Raw genomic sequence first — 22,864 nt, forward strand, 5'->3', positions numbered from 1 at the left:
ATGGGAGACTGGTTCAAGGCTGTTACAGGCCTTAACCCTCAGCCATCACCACCCTCCCACCATGTTGAAGATCTCATTGCTTGCAAGGGACAACAACAGCAAGCCCAAGTTCTTGGATGACGGGTCCAAGTCACTCTCGGAGAGTAGTAGTAGTGTCACTTCAGAGAGGATCCATGCTGCAGAGGAAGCCAATGGATTGTCGTAAGTGGCCACACTGCCCTTCCACATCTGAGGTCAGGCACTGCTGCCTTCACGGCACTGGGCCACATTTAACCCCACTGAACAGGAGACACATGGATTAAAGATGAAACCTTTAGAATCTAAAAAGTTTTACCCATGTCAAACTTCTTCACAGGTTTTACAAAAATCATAGGTAGTCATCCCCAACATGAACTTCTTGATTCCAGGAACAGTTTTCTACACCAGGCTGACTGCTCTTTCTTTAGCAGTTTCTATCTCAGGCTGGCTGCTTTCCACTCCTTCAATAACTGCTGTTATTCATATTCTCTCTCCCTTCTTCTCTCTCTCCCCACCGTCCCCTCCCTTCCTCATACAAACCCATCCAGAAAATAAAAGTTCACCTCCTAGCCCTCTGTCCCTACTTTTACTGCCATAAACTCAGACACATGGCTCTTTTCCTTAGGGCTTTATTGCCAATTAGGCTATTATTTAGTAATCAGATCATATAATATCCATGGCATAAAAAGATTGTAAATGACAATACCCAGTGTTGATAAGGATGTCAGGAAATGCCCACTTTCATGTTGTTTGTGAAGAATTAAATTGGTAGCTTTCTAGATGGTAATGCTGTAAAGTAGGTCAAGTCCTAACACATATTTATATAAAACATACAAGTATTTGGCATATCCCTTTTTTTTTAAACACACACACACACACACAACTGGCCATAGTGGCTGCTTGAATTGGGAAACTGAGAGGCAGATAGAAGAGACGTTTATGTTCACTATAGAAGGTTTTTTTGGTTCTTCTTTTGTCTTACCTTTTTACCTTCATACTGTGTTACTTAGGGTTTTTTAAGTATAAGTAACTAAATAAATAATTCCTTTGATCAATAATACCATTCCAGGAATTTTTCCTAATGAGATAATAACACAGGTATGAGTGATAATTTATTGAAGCCAGATCTTGACTTCAGATCTAGTTGTGATATGGATAGTTCAGACACAATGAGTGATTATTTTAAAGTATGAAAACATAAGGGTTTGGAGGGGCCTTCCAGGCAGCGCTAGTGGTAAAGAATCCACCTGACAATACAGAAGACCCAAGAGAGGCAGGTTCAATCCTTGGGTCAGGAAGATTACCTGGAGTAGGGAATGGCAACCTACTCCAGTATTCTTGCCTGGTAAATTACATGGACAGTATTCTTGCCTGGCAGGTTACAGTTATCTGGAAGCCCAGAGTCATCCAGGCTTCCCAGGCGACTCAAGTGGTAAAGAATCTGGCTGCCAATGCAAGAGACACAAGAGATGATGAGTTCGATTCCTGGGTTAGGAAGATCCCTTAAAGGAGGAAATACCCACTCCAGTATTTTTTCCTGGGAAATCCCATAGAGGAGCCTGACACACTACAGTCCAGGGGGGTTCACAAAGAGTAAGACACAATTGAGCATAGCGCAGTAGTAGCAGCAGAAGGGAGTTATCCAGGATGATAGCAATGGTTATTAACTTTTTATTTAGAACCTAGTGTTTGGTAGGCTTCCCTGGTGGCTCATATGGTATAGAATCCACCTGCAACGCGGGAGACCTGGGTTCAGTCCTTGGATTGGGAAGGTCCCCTGGAGAAGGGAATGGCAGCCCACTCCCATATTCTTGACTGGGAAATCCCATGGACAGAAGAGCCTGGAAGGCTGCAGTCCATGGGGTCACAAAGAGTCAGACACAACTGAGCAGCTAAGCACAGCACAGCACAGTGTGTGGTACATATTTGTTGAGTCACCTGAACTAGCACTAGCTCTGGATCAGAGGTTGCAGAACAGATCCTGGGAACTGAGAGTGAAACGGAGTTCATTTCATCTGATTTTGTCCATCTTCCCACCAGAGGGTGCTGGAGAGACTGAAAGAAGCCCGAGCACTGGGTCACGTTTTCTTCCACTAACATACCCTTTTCCCTGGAGAAGGACATGGCAACCCACTCCAGTATTCTTGCCTGGAGAATCCCATGGACGGAGGAGCCTGGTGGGCTACAGTCCACAGGGTCGCAAAGAGTCGGACACGACTGAGCAACTTCATATATATATAAAACATACCCTTTTGTTGCCCTGTGCTCCCCCTGCAGGATGATGCAAACCTTGATTCACTTACTGAAATGCAACATTGGCACAGGGCTCCTGGGACTTCCGCTGGCCATGAAGAATGCCGGCTTATTGGTAAGATGGACCTGTGGGATGGGAGGCACGTCTCCCCATTTAAGGGAAAGGGTTGGCAGGCTCCTACAGCCTTAGCATTGTTTATCAATGGGCAATTTGGGAGCACTCTTTGCAATGGGAAATGAACCTATTGGCATCAATCTCCTGGAGCCAACCTGGAGCTAAATGGAAGACGCCTGGAGGGGACAGGCCATATTTTCCCCAATTTTATTGAGATATAATTGACAACCACCTCTATATTAATTTAAGGTATGCTGCGTATCCTAGCGGAGAAGGCAATGGCAAGCCACTCCAGTACTATTGCCTAGAAAATCCCATGGATGGAGGAGCCTGGTAGGCTGAGTCCATGGGGTCACTCAGTCGGACACGACTGAGAGACCTCACTTTCACTTTTCACTTTCACGCATTGGAGAAGGAAATGGCAACCCACTCCAGTGTTCTTGCCTGGAGAATCCCAGGGATGGGGGAACCTGGTGGGCTTCCATCTATGGGGTCGCACAGAGTTGGACACGACTGAAGTGACTTAGCAGCAGCAGCAGCAGCGTATCCTAGAGGAGGGCATGGCAACCCACTCCAGTATTCTTGCCTGGGAAATCCAATGGACAGAGGAGCCTGGCTGGCTCTATGGTTGTCCACAGGGTCACAGAGTCTGACACAACGGAAGTGACTTACCACACATACCGTGTGTACTGTAAAATGATTACCACAATAAGTTTAGTTAATATCTGTCTCCTCATATGATTATAGAAATAGGTATTGTTTTTCCTTGTGATGAGAACTTTTAGGATCTACTCTCTTTGCATAGCAGTGTTTACTACAGCTGTCATGTACATTACATCCCAGTACCTATTTATCTCACATTTGGAAGTTCGTTACTTTTGACCACCTTCATCCAGTTCCCCCTCCCCACCACTATTCTTAAAGACTCACCATAACTCACATACTAATTCAGAATCTACTTTGCCACAGTTCTCCCAGTTCCCTAGGATTATATCCTTGCCGTTTTATTCATTGATATCAGCAGCCTGGCACCTCCAGGCATTTCAATGTGTAACTCCTGTTTCCATCCATTTGACTGTGAGAAAGTAATTTTGGAAGATGAGGGTGACAAAGGCTCCACCCGTCCCATGACACTTCCTGTGCCCTCCCACCTCTGTCCTCTATCTTATGCTATTCCCATCTTCCTTATTTCCGTCTTTTGATATCCCTCTTCTCTGTAAAATTTTGAAAATCCCGATTCTTGGTTTCCCTTTCTGAAGTCCTCTGAAATCCCCTTCCTCTGTCTGCTATTAAAATTCCTTCACCTTGTTTTTTTCTAGAACTTATCTAACCTGGAATTCTTACAGTACTTACAAAGATGGAACATGCTCATTTTTTTACATTCCCACCTTCCTCAGTTACCTGAAATCCTTGAGGGCAGGAACTCTCTGATTCATCTTTACACCCTCCTTTATACAATACCTGCTGTAGATACTGGCACACTGAAAGTTCCAGTTTGTTCTACAGAATTGAATAGATAGATGATTTCAATTTAGTTGAAGCAAATTTCTCCTCTCCAAGCCTGTAAATGGCCCTCGTGTCTAAAAAAGGCACATTGAGACCCTGGTTTCTGACATGACTTTCCAATCTGTATCAGTTCCAACAGAGATGGGATGTTTCCCCCTTTAGAATTCTCAGGGTTCTAGAACTTTTGAAGAACATTATTAGTACATGGCCCTCAGCCAGTCTCTCTTTGCCGGTACAGTCTTTGCTTTTTAAGACAACTCCTTTATCCTTTCATTTTTGCTTCTTAAGAGTTATTAGGTGATTTCTTTATCCTCCAAGTCCCATCTGAACCTCTAATCTTGATTCATTTGAGAAATATATATTGAGCATCTATTATTTTTAAGCTCTGGGAATATAGATGTATACAAGACCAAAAAACAGTCTTCTGCTATATGGAAGCTACATTCTGGTGAACTCTAGTGGTGCTCTTCATCTGTCATTTGTTTCTTCATGATACTGTTAGCATAGGTCGTATCTATAAAGGCACAGGTGTCCAGCACAAAGACAGTGAGAGAGTCCTTCTTTGCTCTCCACCCTGTGATATCACTTGGGAGATAATGATTAATCATGAGGACTGCTTGGACTTCCCTGGTGGTCCAGTGGTTAAGACTCTATGCTTCCACACTGTAGGGGGCACAGGTTTGATCCCTGGTCGGGGAACTAAGATCCCACACGCAGCATTGCCAAAATATAATAATACTGAGCTCTACTTTTTAATCTTGTGTGTCTGGACCACCAGGGAAGCCCTACTTTATAATTTCATCACATATTTAAAAAATGGAGACCATGTGAGGAGAAGACTTGTTCATTAGCTTGATTCTAGTAATCATTTCTGTGTGTATGTATATCAAATCATATTGTTTACTTTGCTGCTGCTGCTAAGTTGCTTCAGTCATGTCCTACTCTGTGAGACCCCATAGATGACAGCCCACCAGGCTCCCCTATCCCTGGGATTCTCCAGGCAAGAACACTGGAGTGGGTTGCCATTCCCTTCTCCAGTGCATGAAAGTGAAAAGTGGAAGTGAAGTCGTTCAGTCATGTCCGACTCTTAGCGACCCCATGGACTGCAGCCTACCAGGCTCCTCTGCCCATGGGATTTTTCCAGGCAAGAGTACTGGAGTGGGGTGCCATTGCCTTCTCTTAAGTACATACAATTTTTAGTTAAAAAGATAAAACGGAAAGACTTCCCTGGTGGTCCATTGGCTAAGACTCTGCACTCCCAATGCAGGGGGCCCAGGTTTGATCCTGTTTGGGAAACTAGATCTCACATGCTGCAACTGAGAGTTTGTATGCTGCAACTAGGACCTGAGCAGCTAAATAAATAAATAAATATAAATACTTTAAAAATATGCAGGAGACACAGATTCGATCCCTGGGTCAGGAAGATCTCCTGGAGAAGGGAATGGCAACCCACTCTAGTGTTCTTGCCTGGAGAATCCCATGGACAGAGGAACCTGGCAAGCTACAGTCCATGAGGTTGCACAGAGCTCGACCAAACTGAGTGACTCACATACCCTAAGACATTTACAATGTCTAGAGCCAGTCTTGGTTGTCACAAATTGGGATAGAGAGAGAGGGAGTGCTTCTGAAATCCAGTGAGTAGAGGCCAGCTGCTGCTGCTGCTGCTAAGTCGTTTCAGTCGTGTCCAACTCTGTGCGACCCCATGGACGGCAGCCCACCGGGCTCCTCCATCCATGGGATTCTCCAGGCAAGAGTACTGGAGTGGGGTGCCATTGCCTTCTCCCGAGTAGAGGCCAGGGTAACCCACAATGTACAGGACAGCCCCCTGCAACAGAAACATCAGCTGGCCCAAAATATCAATAGTGCCTCTTTTGATAACCCTGTACTAGAAGAGGTTCCTTAAGAGGAACCTTGGTCTTCAAGGATCTTGGAGGAGGTAAGGGCTGGGATATGATAAGGAATGAGAGTTCTCAAGTGGAACTAAAGGCAGTTGAGGAAAGGCATGGGCTGTCTGGGAGGTAATGATCTCTCTGTTATCAGAAGTATTTTAGCACAGGTTGAACAGCCACTTTGCAGTAATGCTAAGAAGAGCATTCAAAACAGAGCATCTAGGGGTACAAGGACATTCAGTCAGGGGCTGTCATCCTAGGGTTCTCATCCCCAAATCTCTATTATAAGAGGGACCCCAGCACCTAAGCAGAGAGAGGGCCAGGTGTGGGAGCATCCATTTGTGGTTCACTGTGCCCACCTCTCCATTCCCCTCCAGGTCGGTCCTTTCAGCCTGCTGGCCATTGGGATCCTCACCGTGCATTGCATGGTCATCCTGTTGAATTGTGCTCATCACCTAAGTCAGAGGTGAGAGTTCTGCTTCTCTATCATCTCTATCACCAAATGGCACCAGGTTCCATCTGGTGTGCTAAGTTTCCCTGGACCACTGACCCAATTCCCGATTAGCTGGCCACTTCTCCAGGCCACCACCCCTGCTGCTCTGAGACGGTGAAGGGAGTGATTAAAATTCTACTGGAAAGAAACTCCAAGTTCCAGGCACAGCTCTGCTGCTGACTAGTTGGAGCACTTTGCCAAGCTCCTGTGAGCCCAAGTATCCATTCCTAGAAAGATCAGAAGTAATAAAAAATGCAAATTTGCTCTAATCACACCCATGTGTATTCGAGATACGTCCTCTTAATCTCTCTACCTCCCACCTCCTGGTCTTCCCCCAGCTCCAATACACAGACCTTGGAAGGAAATTTATTCCAAGCAGGTCCTTTTTGGGACAATTTAGTAATAGAAAAAAAAAAAGTTAGCAATGAGATGAATAATTCACTGTTATTTCAATCTCTAATAAAGCATATATACAACACAATGTTTACATATTTAAAACTTTAATGTAAAACAAAATTCCAGAAAAAAAGGCAAATGCAGTGAAAACAAACAATGCTGAGAATTTCATATATATAAACTAGCAACTCATAGTAATTAGCAATTCCTTACAGCCACAGCCTGGAGATTTTCTCTCCACAGGACTCAGCTGCTCCCAAGGCAGGCAAATCTAAATATGTCCTCATAATTGTGCAGAAAGGCCTTGTGAGTCAAAGTAGAGATGTTAAATGAAGCTCCTCATAAAGTCAAATTATCATAACCCAAATAGGTGCATCTGGAGTATGTATCAGTCATACCTAACTTGTGTAGTACTTTCCAGCTCATGAAATACTGTTAAGAGCATTTACTCATTTAGCAATTAAATTTATTGCACAATTACATTGTTCCAGGTACATGGCAAGAGCTTTGCAAGCCTTCTTTTATTTACTCCTTACAGTAAAATTTTATGGTAGGCACCATTATTCCCATTTTACATATGAGTAAACTGAGGCTTGGGAGAGTTAAATGACTTGCTGAATGTCACACAGCTAGGAAGTGGCAGAGCTGGTATTCCAAGACCTGACTCACTCTACCCCTTAACCTATCTGCAAATCTTTTTCTTCCCTCAAGCCTGCTGGGACCATTTTACCACCATACAGCCTTTTAGTATATGTCATTATAGCCTTTCCCTGACTTTTGTTTTTGTTGATTTGTTTTTCCTTTTCTTTTTCTAATATAGGGTTACAGACTCATAATAGCTTTTAGATATATTGTGGAGGACTTCTACAGGTCTTTTTTTTTTTTTTTTTTGGCTTTTTGTCTTTAGCCAACATTTAAAAACCTGGAGATTTCACATTAAAAAAAAAAAATCTGTACCTTCTTACCAGTTAGACATTCTGCTACCTCTGTGGCTTCATTCCTGCATCATTCAGCTAAAGCCACATCCTGATCAACCCCTTTTGGAACACAACATGTACCAGAGCTTTGACCTCTGTCTCCACGATTCCCTGTTTTGTCTCACACCCAGTCATTCTCACCACAATACTGATAGCTTTCTGGCCCCCATTGCTTTTGAATTTGCAATCCTCAGACTAATATACTTGCCAGTCCTTGCAATGTAACCTCATCTGTATTTCAAATGCCAGGCACAATGAATAATAATGAAAACAGAAGTATTGTGCCGTGTTCCCAGTGCATCATCATATCCATCTCTCACTGTCTTCTCCCCAAAACCCAGACTGCATGTGAAGAAAAAAGCTGAAGCCCCGAAGTATAAAGAGACTTGCTCAAGGTCTCCTGGCCATCGGAGGGGGATGTGTTCATACTTAAACGCTGGTTTCCTGACAAGTCTGGGTCTCTTTCTCTCTCCAAGTTACTCCCCTCAGTCATGCAAGTAACTCCAGGGACTTAGGCAACTTGTTCCCACTTGCTTTGTCAGCAATGCTCCAGAGGGCCTCCGCCTCCCTTAGGAAGGGCCGTCTGGCGAAGGAGGGATGGGGAAGAGGGATGGGCTAGACCTGGGATGTCACATCCGACAGGGGTGCTGGGCAGGAGGCTAAAGACCACCTTTGAATGGGATCTGGTCCAGGGCAAGCATCTTAAATGTTCCAGCACCCTCAGAAGTGAAGAAGGGAATGTCAGTTCAGAAAAGGTAGAACCACTCTCTTGGCCTTACTTACACCTCATTCCCCTCTCTTCCCCTCCCCCTGCACACCTCACAGCTTCCACATCCTCACTGTCCTTGTTTGCTGACCTAATCAATTCCAAGCTACTGTCCACCTAGATAATAATAATAATACTATCCACTTAAAAATTAGTGTTAAATAAAGACAACTACAAAAAATAAGAGACAGTATTCTAAAACTTTTAAAAGTGTACCTTATAAAATAACTTAATGATACCATTGCTATAAAATTACCAAAATTAATATGGAACCATATTAATATATGAACATATAGTAATTACTCCCTTTGGGAATAAATTGTACTTAAAAGAAATTAAGGTATGCATTGTTTGTCCATTCTTTAGGCTGCAGAAGACTTTTGTGAACTATGGAGAAGCCATGATGTACAGCCTCGAAACCTGCCCAAATGCCTGGCTGAGGACACACTCAGTGTGGGGAAGGTAGTAGTCCTAGACATCACAAATGAATGAATGAATGAAAGTCGCTCAGTCAATTCCGACTCTTTGCAACCCCATGGACTATACAGTCCGTGTAATTCTCTAGGCCAGAATACTAGAGTGGGTAACCTTTCCCTTCTCCAGGGGATGTTCTCAACCCAGGGATCAAACCCAGGTCTCCAGCATTTCAGGCGGATTCTTTACCAGCTGAGCCACAAGGGAAGCCCAGATATCACAGGCGTAGTAATAATAACAACAGCAGCAATAATAACGCTCATCTGTTCTTCCTTTGCTGCTAGTACATTGCATGTGCATGCTCAGTTGTGTCCAGCTTCTTTTTGACCCCATGGACTATATCCCACCAGGCTCCTCTGTCTATGGGATTTCCCCAGCAAGAATACTGGAATGTGTTGCCATTTCCTTCTCCAGGGGATCTTCCCAACCCAGGGATTGAACCTATGTCTCTTTCATCTCCTGCATTGTCAGGTGGAGTCTTTACCACCGCACCACCTGAGTAACAAAAGTTTTAAATGAATATGTTTTTATTGAAAACTATTGACCAATATAGAGAATCTCCTCTGATAGCTCCATCCCTCATCCCCCTCTTCATTCAAGGAGTAATCTCTGGGACTTCCCTGGAGGTACAGTGGTTAGGCCTCTGAGCTCTCACTGCCAAGGGCCCAGGTTCAATCCCTGGTCAGGAAAGTAAGATCCCACAAACTGTGCAGTATGGCCAAAAATAAATAAATAAAATGAAGTCACTGATATCTAGTTAGCAAATATCCCTCTAGACTTTTCTCTCTGCATGAACAGGGTATATGTGTGCAAGTGGAAATATATATTTTGTATTTTCTTGTATATTAATTGAAATATTTATTGGAAATTTGCTCTTTCATCTAACATTATGTCTCTAATTTCTTTCCACATTGGGACACACAAATTGACTTCATTGTTTTGTAAGGTTCACAATATTCCCCATCCATATAGATGGATCCTGTGGTTTTATTTAATCCTCCTCCTAATAGTGAACATTACAATTTAGCTTTTTCACTCACTGGATAAAAGCTCTATGGTATAGAAAATGCTTTCCTGTATCTGATCGTCTCTGATCGTTTCAATGACCTCGGGAGGTAGGTGGTGCATCTTTGTTGGGAAGAAATATGGTGACCAAGGCTCAGAGAGATAGAATAACATGTCTAGTGTCAAAAACACAGGTAGTGGAGAAGCAGAGTTTCAAGCAAGCACCTAACATGTTAGCCTTTCCCAGCAGAGCCCTCAAGAAGTAGTCAGTCCCTCACCTGCCAAGATCCCTCCTGCAACTCCTCTCTTGAGAATGTCAAGAATCACTGTGATTGTCAGACAGGAGAGGCACGGGGCAGTAATAACAGACATCTCACAGTTGTCCTTCCTTTCTCACCAAGTTATCAGCTTCTGATGGCACCCTGAATAAAACTTTCAGGCAAGAAGGATCCTTGAAGATCAGTATATCTATGTCTATTCAAATGGAAGAAAATTAAGACCAGATAGAGCCATAGGTTTGGTTTAAGTTACCCAGGAATCTAATGACAGAGCACAGACTGAAATCTAGAATATTCAGCTCTCACCCACTACACTGTGCCATTTCTCTGGGGCAATGAGAAAGAATGCCAGTAACTGAGAAAGAATTAGGAAACTATTTTAATTAAACCAATGATTTGTCATCTTTAGTGTGCTAAGAGATACCTGGGGAGTTTGATTAAAAACTATCTATTCCATGTAAGCAACAATCTTCATTGTGAAAGGTCATTGGAAAATGATAAAGGACGAATACACAGGCATCATCTGACCCCTTCTAGTCATCTCATGTTTGGACATTGGACAACCAGACATAATGTGTCTTACAATAGGATTCAATAAGGAGTACAGAGAGCCACCTCTGAAATACCCTTGCCAGAAACAGAAAGGAAGAACATCAATCTTATCAAACCACTAGATCTAATATCAGCTTATAGGAAATACAGGGGATAGAAGAGCAAGGTAAATGACATTATGAATTCATCAACTGAATTTTCTGGTATCTATCTTCAACACCAACCAAAAAACTTAAAATTGCAAGAGAAAAAAAGAAACAAGGCAAGGGGAATACAGCAGATTAAAAAACTTGAGACTTAATAACACAATGCAATGTAGAGATTTGTTTAGAAACCAACTCTGAAATAGGTATTTTTGAAAAAAATTGGAAAAATTTGACTATGGTGGAATATTAAATGATATAAGAAATTATTGTGGGACTTCACTGGTGGTCCAGTAGCTTAGGCTGCACACTCCCCATTCAGGGGATCCAGGTTCGATCCCAGGTCAGTTCGATCCCTAGATCAGATGTGGGATCTAGTTCCCACATGCCGCGACTAAGATCGAAGATCCCTCATGCTGCAGCTAAGACCAGGTGCAGCCAAATAAATGGGTAAATATTTTTAAAAATAAAGAAATTATTGTTAATTTTGTAAGGGGTGATTAAAGGCATGATGGTTATATTTTATTTAAATTCTTGTCCACTAGAACTGTGTACTGAATCATTTACAGGGGAAATATGACAAATACTTTAATTTGCTATATTCCCCTCACCTTGCTTATTTTTTTCCCTTAACTTCAAATAATCCAACAGAAGAAGCTTGTGTGCAGTGGGGGTGAAGGAATAGATGGAAGAGGATTGCCTAAAAGTTAATTGTTGAAACTGGGACGAGCTCATGAGGAGTCATTACTATATTGCGTTCTTGTATGTTTGAAAATCTTCATTATAAAGAGAAAAAAAAAATCTCCCTTAAGTCTCACATGACACTGCCAAGCTTCTGACTCAGTAGGCTGATATGAGAGCCAGGAATCACCAACCTCAGATGATTCTGATGCACTGGTTACTATAACCCAAGTCTTGAAAAACGTGGATCTAAACATTAGAACCTAAGTAGAGGAACATATTTTTGCTCTTTTGAAAAAAATAAATCGTGGGACAGAGGAGTTGGTGGGAGGAAGGCTTAAGAGGGAGGAGATATGTGTATATTTATGGTTGATTCATGATGTTACACATCAGAAACCAACACAACATTGTTAAGCAATTATCCTCCAATTAAAAATTTTTTTAAATGTAGAACTCTCAAAATGTTCTCACGAAAAAGTAAATAAATACATCTCCAAATTCAGGACAATTTAAGAATCCAGAAGAATAATGACAATAGCAGAATATAATATATTAAATAAAGAATCATTAATGTGAATTTATTGTGATAAAAAAAGAGGAAGAGAATGCATTTTTCTTAGATGCTAGCTAATAAACTTAGATAAAATGACAACACCTTGCAACCAACCAATGAAATAATTGATTCAGCAAAGATTGTCAATAAATGTTAAAACCTTTGGCTTGAGGAAGACAGGCTATCCATGCCATCTCAAAGTTTTACCTACAGGTTGCAAAGCAGGAAATGTGTACTTGTAATGGAGAGGCCTAGAATTCACATCACGGTAGAACCACAGGACATCCTGTGCCTCCCAATATGATGAAATATAAGTACAAAGTGTCACCTATGTGGTAGGCTTGCTTTTCTGAATCACGAGGAAACAGTCACGTAAGTCCACACTGTGGGACATTCTACAAGACAGATGGCCTAGACTCTTCCCAAAAAACCAATGTTATGGGAAACACAAAGGGTAGATATGTATAGGACTGCTCTACCTGAAAAGAAAGACTAAAGAAACATAGGCAAATGCAACGTATGACATATAATTAGATCCTGAATCAAAGAAATTTTAAAAACAGCTATAAAAGATATTTTGGAGAAAATTGGGTTATTTAAAATATTTGGCAATTTCCTGGCGGTCTGGTGGTTAGGATTCAGAGCTTTGACTCCTGAGGACCCAGGTTCAGTCCTTAGGGAACTAAGATCCCACAGGCCCAACAGCACAGCCAAGAAAAGAAGTAAAAATAAATAATAATAAAGTAAAACATAGACTATATATTTGAGGATATTGAAGTTGGATATCATAGTCCTAAGGAAGGTATTACAGTCTTTAAGGTTGACATGTTATAACATCTGCAGTTAATTTTAAAGTAGTTCTGAAAAAATGCACACGTGTGTGTGTGTGTGTGTGTGTATGGGTGAACACATTCTTCCATCTATACATAATGCAGCTAGACCTAAAAGTTAACAATCAGTATATCTAGTGAAAGGTATATGATGTTAATTACTCTAGTCTTTCAACTTTTACTGTGGATTTGAAATTTAAACTTGAAAGTTAAAAAATGGCCAAATAGTAAAAATAATAACAAAAGAAATAATTGTCTCAAAAAATAAAAATAAATGCATTAAAAATAATTCATTTTTCCTTCTGTCTGCCTCTTCTTTCTCAGGTACACTGTCAGCTTCTTATTAATCATCACCCAATTGGGCTTCTGCAGTGTTTATTTTATGTTTATGGCAGACAATTTACAACAGGTAAAGAGGCCTTTTCTGGGCAGAGTAGGGGGAAAGCAGACCTTTTGCTGCTAGGGTTGCATTAGCAAAAGTAAAGTTTTTGGATCATGGTAGGAGAGGCTTTATTTCTACTCCCTAATCAGGCTTCAGTTGGGAGTTCTTTCTGTCCTGGGAATCACTCTTTAAACAGATCGTAGGGAAGCCAAAGCAACATCTGAGGAATGCAGCCAGGATGGCTTACAGTCATGTCCAATCAGAAATAGCTGATAATTTTTAGCCTGGAAGTGTTGATGAGATTTTCTTTAGGTATCTCAAGGTTGTCATGTAGAAGATAACTAAAGCAAACAAGTTGCAGTCTTGCCCTCATTGCATTCCTAACAGGCATTACAAGTCAATCATAGCATTCTTTCTTGGCTTCATGAAATAGAAGTAGTATACTTGTTTTTGTGCATTCCAACAGTCAAAACTATGACAAGCGTTATGGATAGAATATTCAAGCAGACAGATTTTGCTCAAATTCTTAGCTTTCTAACTTTTAAGACTATCTAAAGTTGAAGATACTCCTGTGTAATCAATTCCTTTTCTCTGGATATATGAAAGAAACAATTTGGTACATAAGAAGAAGTTGGGCTAGATGACAGAATGATGCTTCAGCCTTGAGATTTGATGATTCTAAAGGTTTCTGGTTGTCACAATCATGGGTACTACAGTTTAGGATTACCAAATGTGACAAATAAAAGTATAGGAAACCCAATTAAGTTGAAATTTCAGATAAGCAGAAATTTGTTTTTACTACAAGTGTATCTTTGTATAATATTTGGGACATACTTTTACTAAAAAGTTACCTGTTAATTAACTGAAATTGAAACTTAACTGGATTTCATTTGTTAATGTAGCAGCTATAATTATACTGCCTTTCATTGTGCTTCACATCAGATGGTGGAAGAAGTCCATGTGACCTCCAAAACCTGTGAACCCAGGAAGATCCTGGTGCTGACCCCCAACGTGGACATTCGCTTCTACATGCTGACAATCCTGCCCTTCCTGATCCTGCTGGTGTTTATCCAGAACCTCAGGGTGCTGTCCATCTTCTCCACGCTGGCCAACATCACCACCCTGGGGAGCATGGCTTTGATCTTTCAGTATATCATGCAGGTCTGTGCCCAAAACCACTGCAGAAGGGTCAAGGTCCAGGGCTTCTGAGACCCTGTTGTTATGGGCAGATGAGAGCGAGAAAGGTGACCTCCTGCTCAAGCAATGTCTGTGAACCCTTCTGCCCCACAGGCTGTAAAAGCTACTCACCATCATCATCATTGTCGTCGTCACATTAGATAGCAATGGGTCTTTCAACAAATAGTTATTGATACCTTCTGTGATCCAAGCACTGTACAGGGGACAGAGGATTCAGTGATAAGTAAAACAGAGGAGCTGTCTGCTCTCATGGAGGCTACAATCACTTGGGGAGATAAACCTCAGTCAAGTAACCAATGAAAACTGTGATAGTGGTAGGTTGAGAAGGGATATATGGATGATAAAGGAATTCAGTCTACTTTGTGCCAATTTCTTTATGTTGATTAACTCACTAAACCTTCACAATGATGCTGTCATGGAAGTAGTGCTACTTTATCCCCAGTTCACAGACAAGGAAACTGATAAACAGTAATTTTCCCCCTAAATCCAGTCATTTTGCCTCACAAAGCCCATGCTTTGCTATCATTATAGGCCCTGAAATTCCCTGTTACAGTTTCATTTCTTTGAAAGTCTCTGGGGTTGTATTAGTTTTCTGCTGCTGCTGTGACAAATGACCACAACTCTAGTAACTTAAAACAACACAGAATTATCTCAGAACTCTTGAGGTCTCACTGGGCAGGGCTGCATTTCTTTCTGGAAGCTTGTGGGGAGAATCTGTTTCTTTGCCTTTTCCAGCTTCTAGAAGCCGCCCTCAGGCCTTGGCTCAAGGCCCACTTCCCTCTTCAAAGCCAGCAGTGTCAGGCCGTATCTTTCTCATGCTGCTATCTCTCTGGTTCTCTCTCCTGATTCCTTCTTCTACTTTAATAGACCCTTGTGGTTATACCAAACCCACTCAGATAATCCAGGGTAATCTCCTACTAAATTTAGCTGATTCAATTCAGTTCAGTTCAGTTCAGTCACTCAGTCGTGTCCGACTCTTTGCGACCCCATGAATCACAGCATACCAGGCCTCCCTGTCCATCACCAACTCCCGGAGTACACTCAAACTCATGTCCATCGAGTCGGTGATGCTATCCAGCCATCTCATTCTCTGTCGTCCCCTTCTCCTCCCACCCCCAATCCTTCCCAGCATCAGAGTCTTTTCCAGTGAGTCAACTTGTCGCATGAGGTGGCCAAAGTATTAGAGTTTCAGCTTTAGCATCAGTCCTTCCAATGAACACCCAGGGTCGATCTCCTTTAGAATGGACTGGTTGGATCTCCTTGCAGTCCAAGGGACTCTCAAGATTCTTCTCTGGGAAATAGATGGAGAAACAATGGAAACAGTGTCAGACTTTATTTTGGGGGGCTCCAAAATCACTGAGAAGGCTGATTGCAGCCATGAAATTAAAAGACACTTACTCCTTGGAAGGAAAGTTATGACCAACCTAGATAGTATATTAAAAAGCAGAGACATTACTTTGCCAACCAAGGTGCGTCTAGTCAAGGCTATGGTTTTTCCAGTGGTCATGTATGGATGTGAGAGTTGGACTGTGAAGAAAGCTGATCGCTGAAGAATTGATGCTTTTGAACTGTGGTGCTACCTTAATTCAGTCTAGAAACTTAATTCTCCCTTGCCAAGTAATGTAACATACTCAAGGTTCCAGGGATTATGATATGGACATTATTCTGCCCACAGGAATCTTATTAAAATAATCATTCCTTCTAGATTGGTGGTAGCTGCTGTGCCAATACTCCACAGCTCTGAGAGAAGTGATGGGAAAGAGGTGTTAGAGAACTTGAAAATGCAGGACCTGAATTCATATCTGGACTGTGCCACTGACTGGTAGAGTGGCCTTGGTCAATTCCTTCTCCTCCCTGGGTTCCTTTTTTCATGTAAAGATGTGGTAAATCAAAATTAAACATACATAATGTATTCCTTGGAAAGGAATAAAATTCTGATCCATGTTACAACATGGATGAGACTTGAGGACACTATGCTTAGTGAAATAAGTCAATCACAAAAAGAGAAATATTATATGAGTTCACTTATATGAGGTACCTGAAACAATTAAATTTATAGAGACAGAAAGTCAAATAGGTGTTTCCAGCGGGGCTGGGTAATAGGGAGTTATTATTTAATGGGTGCACAGCTTCAGCTGGGAATGATGATAATGTTCTGGAGATGGAATTGGTGATGATTGTACAACAATGTGAATGTTCTTAATGCCACTGAATTGTACACTCAAGATGTTTAAAATGGTAAATTGTATGCTATGTGTAAAAGAAGTAACTTTTTTAAAAGTTGAGAAGGCTGACTCAGATGTAGACCTCTCATGGGTGCTTCTAATACTGTCCCTGTTGACATCAGGCAAGCCTAACTCTCTACCAGATTTGGGGTAACTTTTATGCCTTGGAAAACCAATGCCCTTCTTCTTCTTCCTTTTAGGAGATTCCGGATCCCAGGAACCTACCCTTGATGGCAAGCTGGAAAACCTTCTTACTGTTCTTCGGTACAGCCATCTTCACATTTGAAGGCGTCGGCATGGTAAGATGGGTGTGGAATTTGAGAGTCCCCAGTTCTCTCTATGGAACCCAGTCTTTGTTCCAGGTGTTTAAATAGTAGTACTTATGAAAAATGCAGAATATGATCTCGTGGCAGACGGGAATGTCAGTCCCCATTTGCAGGATGCCACCTGCTCTGTACACACCAAGCCTTGAAGATGGGGCACTCTTGGTTATAGAAAATGTGGGAGGAGACGAAAGGGCATGTGGACCCTTCCTAACTCTGGGCCACCTGGAGAAGGATGTCTGACCTTGAGAGGAAACCTGCTTTCTCTCCTTCTACCTATTCTTTCTTAACCTCCTTTCACCTCCAGGTTCTACCTCTGAAAAACCAGATGAAGTATCCACAGCAGTTTTCCTTTGTTCTGTACTCGGGGATGTCCCTTGTCATCATCCTCTACATCTGCCTGGGGACACTGGGCTACATGAAGTTTGGGTCGAACACCCAGGCCAGCATCACCCTCAACTTGCCCAATTGCTGGTATGTCCCTGCCCTTCTGGGACTGGGGGGAAGAGGAGGGGAGTCATGGAGTCTGAGCCTCAGCAGCAGAATGGGGCATCCTTGAGTCATTATCAACAACAAAATATTGACTGCTAGTATCTGTGTTATAATAACAGGTACATTTAATAATCCAGGCATTGTGTATCATCTCATTTAATTCTCTCAAGAGCCCTAAGGGTTAGCATTATTATTATCAACTCCATTGAATTAGATGAGGAAGTTGATATGTGAAAAAGCTGTAAGTGACTTTCCCAGTTCATGTTGTTCATGAGAAGTTGAAACTGAATTCTGTCTGACTCTGTGGTTCAAAGGCTTTCAAACAGGAATGATCTGGGAGGGCTTAGGGAACAGAAACAGCAATAACAAAAAGTATCACTCTGAAGTAATGATTAAGGGTCCTGCGTATGGACAACTATTCAGGTCCCCACTTCCAGAAATGGGCCTAGACTGCCATTGCTGTGCCCCACTTGGAACTTTGACTGAAGTTTTTGCATTACTCATTCATTCATTCATCCAGGAAACACTTGGGGCACTGCCATATAGCATTCATCGAGTATTAGCCATTGTCCTTATCCTGGCAGTAGTAGGTGCAGAATGACTAAGCTGTCAGTAGAACCAAGTGTTTAAGAGCACAGATTCTACATCTGAGCAATGGGATTTGATCCTGGTTCTCATGTGACCTTGGACAAGCTACCTAATCTTGCAGACCTCATTTCCATCCTCGGTAAAATAAGGATAATAATACTCTTGCTTATTTGTATCAGTCAGGATAGGCTATGCTCTGGTAATAAACAAAATAAGCCACTCCAGAATCTCAGTGGCTGAACACACACAAATGTTTAATTGTATGCTCATGCTACATGTCCAGTATGGGAAGGCTGGGGCTCAGCTCTGCACCATCCCAACTTCCAAGACCCAGACTGATCAGCCAGCCACTCCCTGAAACTTCATTGGTTGCCATGGCAAAGAGCACATTGAATCACACCCTTCACCATGAAGGCCCTAAAATTTCTCTGGCAAGTGACCTGTCTCTTCTGTTCACACTTCATCAATCAAAACAAGTGACCATGCCTCACTCCAGAGGACACAGAAGTGAAATTCTGCCACATGTCTGAAAGACTCGGAGGTATTTGGTGAGCAGCTGAGCAGCACAAATGACTGCCACACTGTCTCTTAGGGAGTGACTGTGAGGGCAAATTGGCTTCAAAGACATAAAAGGCTTAGAAAAGTGTCTGGTATGCAGTAAATGCTCACTGAGTATTAGCTTATCATTGTTAGTCTCCCCCACAGCCTTGGTCTTTTGGAAGTCTGTAGAATACGGGAAGAGTGGGGGAGGGTATTCATTTCCCACAAAGCCACAGCTGTGAAATGAGAAAAATATCACCAGTCCTACCCATTTCACTGTGTTGTGATAATGACCGGATGAGATAATTAATGTGTAATTTCCTTGAAATTGTGACTTATTTTATACCAGTAAGATACCAACTTAATGTGCTGTTCTTATTCTGGGGAATTTGGGTTGCCACTACCTTAGGCAGGACACTTTCCTTCTGGGATATCAGCTGGAAAAAATGGGCATCAGGTGCCATAAGGACCTCACACCTTCTCTGAGCCTGGCTGGTGATGAAATTCTCCAGAAGAGCCTTAAAGAAGGAATAACCAAAAGACCAAGAAGAAATGGATGTGAGCAAATAGTTCACAGGCAAATTAAAACAAAAATGACAATGTATATATTTGAAAAACTGGTCTCTCTCCTAATAATAGAAATGTCAGTTTTACAAAACACAATGGCACAAACCAGCATGTGTTCACACACTATGTTTTTCCAAGGATGGAGCACTCCACTGTGCTCGGACAACAAATGGGCAATATGTCAAGAGCTATCAAAAATTTTATTTCTTTTTATTGAGGTATTGTTGATGTACAAAGTTACATAAGTTTCCAGTGTATAACGTAGTGAGTCACAATTTTTATTAATAAATGTTATGTTCCATTTATAGTTATTATATAATATTGGCTACATTCCCTGTGTTGTACCATATATTCTGTAGCTCACTTATTTTATACATAGTAGTTTGTACCTGTTCGTTCCCTACTCCTATCTTGCCCTTCCCTCCACCCCTCTCCTCACTGGTAACCACTAGTTGGTTCTCTGTATCTGTGAGTGTGTTTCTTTGTTGTTATATTCACTAGTTTATTTTTTAGATTCCACATATAAGTGGTGCTATACAGTATTTGTCTTTCTCTGTCCAACTTATTTCACTTTAGCATAATACCCTCCAAGTCCATCCACACTGTTGCAAATGGCAAAATTTCATTCTTCTTTATGGCTGAGTAGCATTCCATTATGGGCTTCCCTGGTAGCTCAGCTGGTAAAGAATCCGCCTGCAATGCAGGAGGCCCTGGATGGATTCCTGGGTCAGAAGATTCCCCTGGAGAACAGATAGGCTACCCACTACAGTATTGATGGACTTCCCTGGTGGCTCAGATCCACCTGCAGTGCAGGAAACCTGGATTCAATCCCTGGTTTGGGAAGATCCACTGGAGGAGAGCATGGCAACCCACTCCAGTATTCTTGTCTGGAGAATCCCATGGACAGAGGTGCCTGACAGGCTACAGTCCATGTGATCACAAGGAGTCAGACACAACTGAGCAGCTAAGCACAGCACAGCATTCCATCATATACATATATCATTTCTTCTTTATCTTTTCATCTGGTGCTTCCATATCTTGGCAATTGTAAATAATGCTGTGATAAACATAGGGGTTTCCCTTGTGGCTCAGCTGGTAAAGAATCTGCCAGGAATGCAAGAGACCTGGGTTCGATCCCTGGTTTGGGAAGGGAAAGGCTACCCACTCCAGTATTCTGGCCTGTATAGTCCATGGGGTTGCAAAGAGTTGGACACAACTGAGCAACTTTCACACAAACATGGGAGTGCATGTATCTTTTTGAATCAGAGTTTTAATTTTTTTCAGTTACATACCCAGGAGTGGAATTACTGAGTCATACGGTAGTTCTGTTTTTAGTTTTTTAAGAAACTGCTTTCCACAGCAGCTGCACCAATTTACAACAATGTGTGAGGGTTCCCTTTTATGAGAGTTATCACTTATACTTTTACTCAGCATTTTTACATCTGGGGTTGTATATTACATGTGCATAGGTATATGTACAAGCATATTCTTTGCTGCATCGTTTACTGACAGAAGACTAGGAATAATCTAAATGTCTATTAATTGGGGAGCAGTTAAAGATTATAAAAATAGATAACTAGTAAGAACCTGCTTTATAGCACAGAGAACTCAATTCAGTACTCTGTAATGGAGGGATTGGGGGCAGGAGGAGAAGGGGACAACAGAGAATGAGATGGCTGGATGGCATCACCGACTCGATGGGGGTGAGTTTGAGTGAACTCCGGGAGTTGGTGATGGACAGGGAGGCCTGGTGTGCTGTGATTCATGGAGTCGCAAAGAGTCGGACATGACTGAGAGACTGAACTGAACTGAATGCCCTATATGGGAAAAGAATCTAAAAAAAAAGAGGGGATATGTGTGTGTGTGTATATATATATATATATATATATATACCTGATCCACTTTGCTATATACCTGAAACTAAAACAACATTGTAAATTAACTATACTCCAGTAAAAATATCTTTAAAATTAAACAAATTATAGTATATCCATGCAATTGGAATATCAGCAGCTATTAAATAGAAGAGCCAGATCTATGTGTACTGATGGGGAACAATATCTAAGAAATATTTAATGAATAAAAACAAATCAGTGGTACATAAAGGGTGCTTCTGCATATGTACCTACATTCTGTATAAGTTTGTGTCTACAGTATTTCTGGAGGGGCTTTAAGAAAATTGTTAAAGAAGTTGCCTGTGGAGGGAGGAACTGGAGACTGGGAAGCAAAGGTGGGAGGGAATATGACCTTTGACTGTGAACTTTACTCTATGCAGATATACCTTAAAAAAAGAAGAAAAAAGAAGACACAGATTCCTGAGCTACAAGCCTATTAAATGAGAATATCCAAGAATGTGCACTTTTAATAAACTTCCCAAGTGTCTCTAATGACAAGTCAGGCTGAGTCAGTGGAAGTTAGGTAGTGATATAACTCAACGATCCCAGCTTCCAAGCAGTGAACAAATCCTGCATGGCCCTGCCCTGGAGCCACGTCGAATTTCATGTGCTGTCCCTCTGTCTCTACAGGTTGTACCAGTCAGTCAAGCTGATGTACTCCATGGGCATCTTCTTCACCTATGCCCTCCAGTTCCACGTCCCAGCTGAGATCATCATCCCCGTCGTCATCTCCCAGGTGTCAGAGAGCTGGGCGCTGTTTGCAGACCTGTCTGTCCGCACAGCCTTGGTCTGTCTGACCTGTGAGTAGGACGAAAGGGCTCTCTATGCCCAATGCTGTGGCTTGAAGCCACACTATCCCCCACTACACCCCACGATCGCTGGCTCGGCCACCAGCCAAGCAACATATTTTACCTCCCCGAGCCTCAAGTTTCCAGCTGAAAAACGGGTTAACAGAAGTGTCACAGAGTAACTGTTACAGTAACCTCTACTGTCTACACATAGAATACATTGGCTGGTTTCTGGGAAAAAGCAGTGCCATTTATTCATTCCTATATGCCTCATGTATGTCAGGCACAACACTGAGATTGTGTAATACTCGGGACAGCCTAACTATGTAATATTACCAGCTGACGGAACTGTGACCCAGGAAATGAAGTAACACACTCACATCATATAGCTGCTAAGTGACAGAGTTGAGATTTGGGTGCAGGTTGTGTGGCCCCGAAGTCTGTGTTTTCCACTGGGCCATATCCCTTCCTATCAAAAAGTAACGTGAAGTCCTCTTAAGGTGGTGTTTAACTATAGGAAGAACCTCAAAGGGCTGCTTTATTAAATTCTTGGAGTCATTTTCTCCTCCCTCCCCCCATCCCTCCCTTTCTTCCTTCTGCTCATTCATTTCCTCCTTCATTTTGTATCAGGTGCCACTGTAGATGTTTGGGAAACATTGTGAATAGGGCTGGGAAATGCTTTCTCTAAGAAAATTTAAAATGGTGGCCTGTGAGGAATGATGGAAAGAACTAGGGAGGTTTTCCCTGGAGAAACAAAGGCTTGGGTAAATTCTGTATCTGTATCTCAAACAGCTGTAGGATTATTGTGCAGGAGAGAGAGTAAATTTCGTCTTAAAGTCTCCAGGACTCTGTGTTTACAGTTGAGGGAATCCCATCTCATTTCATGGCCAGAAGAAAGTGTGTAAGTCTTGAAGCAGACCAACAGCATAGTACAGTGC

General features: G+C 42.0%; 1 protein-coding gene across 1 annotated transcript in view; it reads left to right on the forward strand.

The window, feature by feature from the left end:
* The window catches only part of SLC36A3 (solute carrier family 36 member 3), a 25,133-nt gene continuing 2,269 nt past the window's right edge, over positions 1-22,864 (forward strand). The window contains exons 1-9 of the mRNA XM_055430362.2: positions 1-201; positions 2,296-2,386; positions 6,159-6,247; positions 8,780-8,875; positions 13,254-13,338; positions 14,254-14,472; positions 16,934-17,032; positions 17,364-17,530; positions 21,769-21,938. Of these exons, the coding sequence (XP_055286337.1) occupies positions 62-201; positions 2,296-2,386; positions 6,159-6,247; positions 8,780-8,875; positions 13,254-13,338; positions 14,254-14,472; positions 16,934-17,032; positions 17,364-17,530; positions 21,769-21,938 (1,156 nt within the window). The 5' untranslated portion in view covers positions 1-61. The remainder of the gene's footprint in view (positions 202-2,295; positions 2,387-6,158; positions 6,248-8,779; positions 8,876-13,253; positions 13,339-14,253; positions 14,473-16,933; positions 17,033-17,363; positions 17,531-21,768; positions 21,939-22,864) is intronic.

The sequence above is a fragment of the Moschus berezovskii genome, chromosome 8, assembly GCF_049115385.1.
Source record: "Moschus berezovskii isolate FMDL1 chromosome 8, NW_MosBer_1.0, whole genome shotgun sequence".
Taxonomy (NCBI): Eukaryota; Metazoa; Chordata; class Mammalia; order Artiodactyla; family Moschidae; genus Moschus; species Moschus berezovskii.